This window comes from Polyodon spathula, chromosome 1 (assembly GCF_017654505.1).
Source record: "Polyodon spathula isolate WHYD16114869_AA chromosome 1, ASM1765450v1, whole genome shotgun sequence".
Classification (NCBI taxonomy): Eukaryota; Metazoa; Chordata; class Actinopteri; order Acipenseriformes; family Polyodontidae; genus Polyodon; species Polyodon spathula.
The window spans coordinates 37,176,751-37,187,688 of NC_054534.1; the positions used below are offsets into that span (position 1 = coordinate 37,176,751).

At 34.1% G+C, this 10,938-nt stretch overlaps 1 protein-coding gene across 1 annotated transcript in view; it reads left to right on the plus strand.

The window, feature by feature from the left end:
• Positions 1-794: 794 nt before the first annotated feature.
• The window catches only part of LOC121318164 (potassium/sodium hyperpolarization-activated cyclic nucleotide-gated channel 1-like), a 77,882-nt gene continuing 67,738 nt past the window's right edge, over positions 795-10,938 (plus strand). The window contains exons 1-2 of the mRNA XM_041254553.1: positions 795-1,235; positions 7,341-7,764. Of these exons, the coding sequence (XP_041110487.1) occupies positions 880-1,235; positions 7,341-7,764 (780 nt within the window). The 5' untranslated portion in view covers positions 795-879. The remainder of the gene's footprint in view (positions 1,236-7,340; positions 7,765-10,938) is intronic.

Here is a 10,938-nt window from a genome sequence, read left to right on the forward strand (position 1 = left end):
ACTATGTTGGCATTCAAATTTATGTAAGACAAGAATATAACTGTGGGGAACCTTAGAAATATCAATGTAGTTGTAGAAACTGTCATGAAAATTACAGAAGAACGTGTATACAAAAACGTAAGCAAGGGCTATAATTAGTGGTTAAGGGCATGTTAAATTAAAATGCTTTGGACAGGGTTGTAATAGATAAAAAACAGAACAATCCACAGCAAAACAGAAATAAAAAAAAAATGGTTACAAGTGGTCAAATGGTTACTAATTATATAATAAAAGATAAATACAAAAACTAAACACTGAGATGTAAAATCATACAACTATAAGGATGATAAAGCCATACATGTCATATGGTAAATAATGGACCTGACTATGTGAACATTACGATTAAAATGAGGGCGTTATAGCAGGTTAGCGCCTATTCAGTAATGTAAAATACACAGTACTTAAAGGTAAGTTTTGGTTTGTTTCCAAAACCAGAAATGCAGCCAGCGGTTACCTGGTTAAAATCGTGCATCTTTTTTTTTTTTTAAAAATATAGAATGCGTAATTGTGTAGAAACAATTATGAAAGCGTCTATGTTAATACTAATGCAAGCAGTTGTTCGGTATCAGTGCGCCCCACAATCATCCAGGCAATAAATCAAACAAGAACAGTGACATTGCCATTTCTAACAATAGATGGCAGTAGCCTAAGACACCTGATCTGGTGGAATCACCAGAACTCGTAGCCTCGGTTTGCAGCAGTTGCACAGCAGGCAGTGGAGCTGATCAGTTGAAGGGCATCAAATGAAACAAGAGGACAGCTTGCAGCGGGTCCTCTTGACTGCAGTGTGGATCAGCAGCAGACTATCTTCGAAGCAGGGAGACACTGCATTTTGAAAACATGGCAAATAAATCCAATTCATTCTCCAACAACAAAGAAGAGAAATCAGATGGAAATAATGCATTTCAAAGGCAAGATTCGATACAGAAGAACAATATGGGAAGCCAGAACATAAAAGACCATGTCAATTCCGTAGGTTTTAAGATGGATCGGGAGGAAGCCATGGTTGGGTTCGATGATCTGGACGGGGAAGCGAGACAGCACGGCTTCATGCAGAGACAATTCGGAGCCATGCTACAGCCCGGGGTTAATAAGTTCTCCCTCCGTATGTTCGGCAGCCAGAAGGGGGTAGAAAAAGAACAAGAACGGGTCAAAACTGCTGGATACTGGATTATACATCCCTATAGCGATTTTAGGTAAGGAATCGAAAGTCACCTTCTCACGCCGTTGCTCACATTGTTTTCTCTCTGCAGTAAAACACATTTACTTAGTTTAATGTCCTCATTTTAACAATGCCGATTTGTGTGTGTGTGTGTGTGTGTGTGTGTGTGTGTGTGTGTGTGTGTGTGTGTGTGTGTGTGTGTGTGTGTGTGTTACCAATACTGTATTATTGTATCTGGTATGGTTGAGTTTTAAAAATGAGATGTCCTTGTGGTTCAAATTGGTGAATGTCATCTTGCATCATAGCAAATAAGCAGATAAATAAATACATAAGTAAATAAATACAATAGACATCACATGTTTTGGTATCACTAGCTAAACACATATGTTTTAAATATAAAATACTATATTAGTATTAGCTCAATAATAATCATTTGGGTTTTTTATTTATTTATTTTTTACTAAAATTAACAGACATTAATATTTCAATATGTGTTCAGAACGATATTGGTGGGCCAATTTATTTAACATTCTTAGCCTGGATTCCTTTATTGTTTCACCTTTTTGCAGATTACATTAGATATCGCAATACTAGTTTTCACCTGTATCGCATTAGCATGATGCTGTGTGCAACACCTCCCTCTTTGAATTCTGAAACACTTCAGAAGAGCTATGGTAAAATATTTTACTTTCATACACCTATACTCGGGTTCTTTTTACGAGGATGGCACAAAGAACTACATTATATGTTCATCTACATGTCGCAACGCCGTTCAGTCCACATAATATATGTTGTGTTCACAATATTTATATTTAATGTTCAGAATCGAATGTTGTGTAAAATTCGTAGACTGATTGTAAGATGCGTTTACACCAAAAATGGTTTATGTTTCAATCTGCTACCAACTTTATGGACACCATATCTTGAAATTACCGTTACAACAAACATGCTATGCAGCATACAATATTCTAGGCGCCACAAACATAGTGAGATAAGAAACAACATATATAATTCTATAAACATCGACTCAATGTAATCAAAAACTACACTCAAATACAATTTGGAGCACATTCTAGCCTGCATCTATACACGTGCCACATAATTGGATATATGAAAAACTGCATTGTCGTACAACCATCATGCAGTTTAATTTATAAAAAACAGATCGTTATTGCAAAGGTTTCTATCGTATGTGCAATACTTGGCAGACCATTAACTGGGAGCTATCCGTGGTGCTGAAATACATTTCTATTCACAACGCGGATGATCTACTGTACATTTCAAAAATAAATATCGCTTGCGACATAGAAGAAAAGCTACGACAGTTTTAGTGACGTGCAACTCAAAGAGCAATATATCTTTTATGTAAGCGACCTTCTATGTGATATTCAGTTTTGACTACTCCCACTTTGCTATGTGGTGAGCGGGTTACTGCTACCTACTGTAGTCATTCCTGCAATAAATCTTAATGGATCACCGCAAAATAGTCCACCCCTTTGAAACACTTGACGCCAGTATTTAAATCGACGGTGAACTAGGATTAGGGGAATCCTGTCCAGCTGTCTGAGTTTACCTACACAATACCTTATACATCACAACCTGAAACAATTAGACATACCTTTGGTTCGGTGAATGAACGCAATGGCTCAATTAAATAATTAAATGGCACAATTACTTCATTTATGTGCGAGTAAAATATGACATAATTAAAAATTCGTTTGTGTGTATGTGTGTATTAAAAACAAAACAAACAAACAATATTACAATCTTTTTTGATAACTCACGCATACTCACTTGAGCGTTTTCCTTAGGAATTACATGGAATATAATTGTGGCGTCTTATCGCAATTACTTTAAGCTGCAAATGTATTGGTCCTGAATTTTAAAATCAATAATGTTTTATATTTTTTGTACTATACCCCCTCATGTTTTGTAAGGTTCAGAGGAACTTGCTGTATAGACCTACCTTCAATTATTTCAACGGGAATATTTACACTAGATGCAATTTGTCTTTTAAAAAAAAAGTTTAAATTTTGTACAGTACTTTCATTAACAATAAGTCTAAATGACAGTGTTATTTTTATAGATAGATCAATAGTCTACTGTTGTTTTATAGGTTCCTCCTGTATATTTTATGTCCATTGGTTCTAATATATATAATATATAATATATATAATAATATATATAATTATTAATATGCTGACTGCACAATATCCTGGACACATAGTCAACGTATGTAGATGTTCAATTTATCAGTTACACTTCACACTACAATGTTATGAACTTTCAATTAAAATTTTCAGTGTGTGCCTTTAACAGAAATAAGGGAGGGGGGTGATTTGGGGTAAAAAAAAAACAAAAAAAAAACAGTGTGATTTAGCAGAGTAATTATTTGGAAGCTGGTGTGGTCTGGTTGGAAGTTGTGTTGTGGGAGGATTTGTGGGTGGAGTTAATTGGAACAGCTTAGTTATATTTTATATTTTTGTATTTTGGATAAAAAAAACAAACTAGGAGTAACAGAAGCATCGAAGGCTAGTTAAAAAAAAATAACAACCTGGTAAATCTTAATAATCTTTTGTTTTAGTCTAGAGAGATTTACATGTACATTGTTTTTACGGGGATAACATATAATTAAGCCAGCTGACAATAGTACATACAGTAAATACTGAATGTGTCTTTGCTACTTGCAGCATTTATCCATTCAATAGCACTTGAGCCTGTAAGTTATGAAACGTGGCACCTGGTCTGCTATAGGTGTCAATTTTTGAAAATACCAGAATACTTCTATAATGAGGTTACTTTTAAAGGGATGGCATGCATATATGCTTTTTTTACTGATTTGAAAGTACAGTATAGGATGTAAATAACATTTTCAGCTTTTTAAGTAATCTCCAGAATGGGATATTACCCAATTGAAAACGTATGTTTCTTATTACAGAAAATAAAGCCTTGATAACAAATAGGTTTTAAAAATGTAAAGCTGGTGAATAATATAAATTATTTACATAGCTAACTTTATGTTTCATAGAAGAAATTGCTCCATATTATTATTATTTTTTTAAACAATAGAAATCTGTAAAGAGGAATGCTTTTTAGAAACAGGGCACAGGCTAGTTTACTTTGTGATAGGATTCTTTGTGCCTATTTTAGTGCGTATGCATTCCAGCTTATCAGTGCTTTGTGCATTTAGACAAGTTCACTGAAGCTGCAGCTCCCACACTAACACTTTTTCCCCATCACCTTTAACCTCTACATAGTAGGGCTGATTAAAAAAATGCAAGTGATTTTGGAAAGCTGTTTACATTTTAACCTATGTGTGAGCCTGTCAAATGAAGATTCTGCTTTTTGTACAGATTGCACATGCATATATATATATATATATATATATATATATATATATATATATATATATATATATATATATATATATATATATATATATGAACAGGCTGTCTATAGTGGTGTTCAGGCCAGAAAGGAACGCACAGACAGGCAGTACTGGCGGGGGAAACTGAGACTCTGCGGCACTCACTGTTTTATTAAACACACAAAAAATAAAAGGTTGAACAAAAACAGCACATGGCACTTTGGGCCAAAATAAATAGACAAACAAAAACAGACTAACACTAAACATACAATGGATTAACAAACAAACAAGTATGGTGCTGGTGCTTCCAGCAGGTTGTAGCAAATATTTATTTTCTCTTACTTTTTATTCTCCTCTCCACACCCGTTCTCCACTCATGAACACACAACCCTAAGTGAGTGCTTCATGCCTCTATATATACAGCTGTGCCAGAGATTCAATTACTAATTAATCATTCACTTGAACCTCGGCACGTGAACTAATTTGTACAATCCCATGCTCACATACTATTACATACTTTTTCTGCACGTGAAGTGATTGTGCCAACCCCGTGCCTAAATACAAGTATAATCACTTGTGTTACACAGACCCATTTATATCCCGTGCACCAACATATACATCGCATTAACACACCACACACAACATATAATGCAAAATACCCACAGGGGCGGAGCTCACTTTTACACTTTTGCATAAAATATCTGTACTACCCCTATTGAAAGAATTGCTGATTTTAGTGCAGGGTGAGATAACAAGCCTGGTGTTAAGCCCATGTGTGACACACTGGAGATCAACAGAGTTGCATTAGCCTTTGCACTCCCACAGAGGAACATTGTAGCACTTCTGCAATTTACTGGTCAGGCAGCCAGACCTGGGCCCTCACCTCCAGAGCCTGGGCCTTTGCCTTTAGAATCTCACAGAAAGTCAGTTCAATATACTATATGAATATTTGCCTCAACTACTTATTCATAAGGGGTCTATGGTCAAACATGCTAATTTGCTATTTATACCACATCGAGATTAGTTTTTTGAAGTAGAAGTGGCAACAGTTTGGAGAATCACATTGATCACATCAAAGTGAAGTTGAATGTATGCTAGTCATGTACAATGTAGTAACTGCCTCTCGGCTTGCAATTTGAGTTACAAAATGAAATACTGTTGATGTATTGTTCAGTACAAGACTTACAATAAAAAAAATAAAAATAAAAATAAAACATAAAAAAAAACAAAATAAAACTACTGAGTTGATCCGAAAAGAAATAGAAGTGAAGCAGAAATATAGATTAAGACACTATTTAGATAATTAAAATAGACTATGAAATCAAACATCTTCAGTAACACATGAGTTTCGTTACTGTGCTGTATTCTGTCTGTAAAAATGTAAAACACGAGTGATGGTCAAATTTTCATTATTTAAACAACATCTGTATTTAGATCTGCTACCAATTAGTTTTGTTTTCTTAACTAGCTATAAGAATTACTTCATAATTTGTCATTTTGTCTAAGTTTGTTTCTTGCAAAGTTAGTTCTCATACAAACTGAAAACTAGTTATCATGTACAGTGAGAAATTATGGCAATAAATATGGCAATAGAAATTATGGCATAAGAGCTCTGCATGTTTACCTGAATCCTGACCTGAACATACCCTGCCATCAGTCCTTTCCTCTCTAAGCTATCTGTGGCAAATCATGGTGGTTTTATCATGTGATTAATGGCAGACACATTCAAATCCAGGTCTGGAAGAATCATCTTGTTACCCACTAAGAGCTTTATTTGCCCAGACATATTTTAGTAGCGAAAGTAACAATTTCTGAAAGAGAAAAATCATTATTTTGCTGTTACCTATCAATCATTTAGTTATGCTTGTTACCTAAAAAAAAGATTGTTGCAAATTCATCTTAACTTCCAGGTGGTCTAAAGGCTATTCTATACCATTTTAACAACCTTGTGCTGAATCTGATGTTAATTAATTGGAAATTGAGTCTTGACAAGAGTGTAATGGTTTAAAACCTAGGTAGTGGTATGACTAAGGAAATGACTAATGTGCCTGATTGATAGGACTGTAATAAGGACACATAATATATAACGCTAATGGAATGGAAATGATAGGGAAAATAATAAGTCACGACACAATTGTAATATATTGTCATTTAACAAAGCAAACTTTGAAAAATTCACCACAGATCCAGCTCCACATTTGCTCAACAATAACTTTGTGAAGGGTATGAAACTGTCTAAAAGGTGCTATTAAAATGTCTTATTGCTTAAAAATGGCAGCTCTCATCATCTGCTTATATAAACTCGGATGATAGCATAATATGAAATTGTGTCCCGAATAAATTCATAGTTTTACAGTGTATAGCAATTAGTAACTGCTTTGTATTGATATATTTAATAGGAAACTGTCTTTGGTTTTTAATGTACCATAAAACAAATAAATAAATACATAAATACAAAACAAAAGCAAAAGAACAACGGTTTGACATCTTAAAACGATTCCTAGAGTAAAATTAGCAAGTAATAAATAATTAAATGCACAAAGGTGTTTTGGTCTCTAAAACCTTCTTACATCAAGAGCATAGTGTCCATTTTCATATTATGTTCCAGGTTGCTATAAAATCATTCCACCTATGTGATTTGTTTTATTACTGCTTGAGTACATTCAAGACAGTGTTTTCTAAGGAAGTGGTTGTAATAATATTGCAGTGTTGCTTAACATATTGTGTCGTTGTTGAGACTGGTGTTTATTTGACTACTGTTTTTCTTTTTAGGTTTTACTGGGATTTGATCATGCTCATAATGATGGTGGGGAATCTTATAATCATACCTGTTGGAATCACCTTCTTTACAGAACAGACAACAACACCGTGGCTTGTGTTTAATGTAGCCTCGGACACGATCTTCCTCGTGGACCTTGTCATGAATTTTAGAACTGGGATTGTCATAGAGGAGAGTTCAGAGATCATTCTGGACCCCAAAGTCATTAAAATGAATTACTTGAAGAGCTGGTTCGTTGTCGATTTCCTCTCCTCCATACCAGTGGATTATATCTTTCTAATAGTAGAGAAAGGGTTTGACTCAGAAGTTTACAAGACTGCCAGAGCACTTCGCATTGTGAGGTTTACAAAAATCCTCAGTCTCTTACGCCTGCTAAGACTTTCAAGACTCATAAGATACATACACCAGTGGGAAGAGGTAAGTTCTGTTTTTTTATTTTATTTTTTTGCTCATATGAGTAATTCTAATGTGATGATGCTGACTAGAAAATATGACACCCCTAGTTAACCCTCCTATTATGTTCAGAATGTAGGTACATCTGTTAAGTTTTGGGTCATATTGACTTGATGCAATTTCAAACTAATTTAAACAGCCTTAAATTGATTAACTGTTTTTATTTGCAAATGTTGTACTCTTGTATGCTCTTTTAGACAAGGAGCTGTGATAAAACTTATTTGACTGCCAACCTGGGAGTTCCTTATTTTGGAGTGTCTTTATCAGTGAAATGTGGTTGCAATACTGACAGTGAAAATTAGTGTCTGCCTTGTAGATATATATTGTTTTTTTTTTTTTGTTTATAAATATCTCCAGACAGGTGCAGCCATTTTCAGATAATAATAATAATAATAATAATAATAATAATAATAATAATAATAATAATAATAATAATAATAAAATAACACATTAAAGAAGTTGTTTTATTCCTGCACACAAATCTACATAGATAAATGCCACAGGTCACGGGTTACGGGAAACATCTTCTTTGTATACATGACCTGTTCTGAAAAAAAATAAACATCTCAAAGGATCTGTTTTCTGTGTATAAGTTCATGACCTCAACTTAGGAAAAGTCTTAAAGTATTATACAGAAAATTAAAAGAAACTAGAGCCTGGTCAAATAGACCCAAAACCTAACAGGATGCTATGACCTCCACAAAGATGTTTAAGATGGTCTTATGTGGTTTTAAGGTAACTTTGACTTATGACTGGATGTGAACTACCTATTTATGAAGGGTATTGAAATGATATATTTTATTTTAGCCAGGTATAATTAAATAAAATGTGAAAGCAGTTCAATTTAAACAGTAAAACAAGATGTGGTAATTACAATTCATGCTGGCCTATCTAAGTAACATGCAACATATGTTATCTGCAGCTTAAGTACTTAAATTAAGTTGGAGTTATGTTATGATGTCAGCAATGCAATGCAACTTCTTACTGTAAAAAGGGATGAAATGGAGAATTCACACTGCCATACCTCCCTTTAATAAATCACAAGGTCAGCTGTCACTTGAACAGGCATCGTCTCTCTGCAGCAAGCAAAAATGAACTGACATGCTGCGAGTGCTGGCTGGGAGCGGTCTGCCATGAATATCATATTGGCATAAATCGCCATGTGATACATTCTTTCATTTCAAATAAGCCTTACTAGCAGCTGCAGTGGTTGCATAGAAAAAATAATTATATGGCAAGGAGCTAGTGTACCAGCAGGAAAGCTGGTAGGATGTATTCAGAAATGCTTGGTGTTACTTTACTGTACTTAATTTTTAATGCTATATATATATATATATATATAGTGGTTAGTGTACGTCTAACACCATTATACTTCAACTTTTAATTACACTATGTTATCCACAAAAAGCAGGGTTAAGATAAATAAGTTAAAGCTTTTTACTGCAAACTCTTAAAACAAACAAAAAAAAAAACTCCCAAATAAAAATACAATATATATATATAAATATATATATATATATATATATATATATATATATATATATATATATATTCTGAAAAAATACTGCTGATAACAAATTGAAGCAAAGCACTTTGTTTTGCTGCTTGTTGGGTTATGCCCCCAGTTGTCTTAGGGTGGGCTGGTTTTTACCCATCGTCCAGTGTCAGGTTTTATTGTTCTGTGGAGACCTCTGTGCTGGTTTCATTGATGTGTTATCCACAGCAGCACAGCAAAGTGGCCAAGTGATTTTATAGTTGTATTGTTGTATTATATGTTGTATTATGAGAGTAAAGCCATTATCACCATATATGCCAATAGATTATGCTGTTTTTTATATTGTCACTTAAGGGAATCTGCAACTACATAATATCATTGTCTTTGGCTTGCATGTTTTTGATCATAATAAGGGCCTTATGCACAATACAGTTGTCCTGTGCTGATGTTGCTAGTTTATATCAAAACTGCTTGAAAGAGTAATAGAGTGTCACTATCATGTCTGTCATTTTGATTCTTAGCACAGATACAAATAAAATACTTTGACTCTCTATGTTAGGAAAAAAAAAAAACATAATATTAGCACCTGTGTACATACTATTGAATTTAATATTAATTACTTACAGCATTGTTTAGTATTTATTGATAAGTCATTTGAGAATAGGCCAAGCATAAATAACCAATTGGTTTTCAATATTCTCCTTAATCAGCCTCTTATAAATTACGTCTTTATGATAAACATCTACTCTGCATTGTACTGCATATACAGTATGTTATTATAACCCAAAATATCTTTATTAAAATTAAAATAATATTACGTGGATAAACAATTTTAATAGCATTATTAACCATGGAATTCGATGTTCAGATTCGGGTATTCAGACTATGGTGACACGCATACTAACTACTGGTAAGTTACTATGGAATCAGTTCTGTTTCTTAAATCTCTGATGTCCTACATTCCCCAGTTATAGTACTTCTAAGCTTGGGAACAGGAGTTTTATATGTGCATGTATGTATAGCTTAACACTAGTTAGGTATAGCCTACTTAACATCATTATCAAATAATGATACAGCAGCTGCTGGACTAACAGTGGAGCTGCCATTTTATGGTAGTGAGATACCGTGCTGGTCTGTTTAGGCATTCAACAAATCTCCTTTGAAGAGAGGGTGTGAAATAGCTGTTGTCTATTTAAGGATGTCTAAAAATGTTTGTCACTCTGACAGTGTATGTGACCTGCCAGGTTTGTCTTGGGTACTGCTTAATACACTTCCATTTTTATACTATTGATTTTAAATAAAGATGTATTTGATACAAGTGATGTTTTGTTCCAATTTGATATCGTTATAGTAACACTTAAATGTATAGCGCCTGCCCAGAAACGCATGTGTGACCCCTATCCATTGCAAAGCAGCCCGCCACCCTAACCACTGACTAACTTGCTTACAGGTTGTTTGGAAACCTGTGTGCAGATTTTAAGTCCAGGGGTATACTTTATGTTCAATGATGAACTACTTTGTTGGACACGTTTTCTTCTTTAGAAAACTAGTTTATTGCCCAAGGGTGCACAAAGGAGAACCTCAAGTTCATTTTATTGCAAAAACATTTTTACTGGCTAATTTGTTATGCTAAAGGAGCAGAG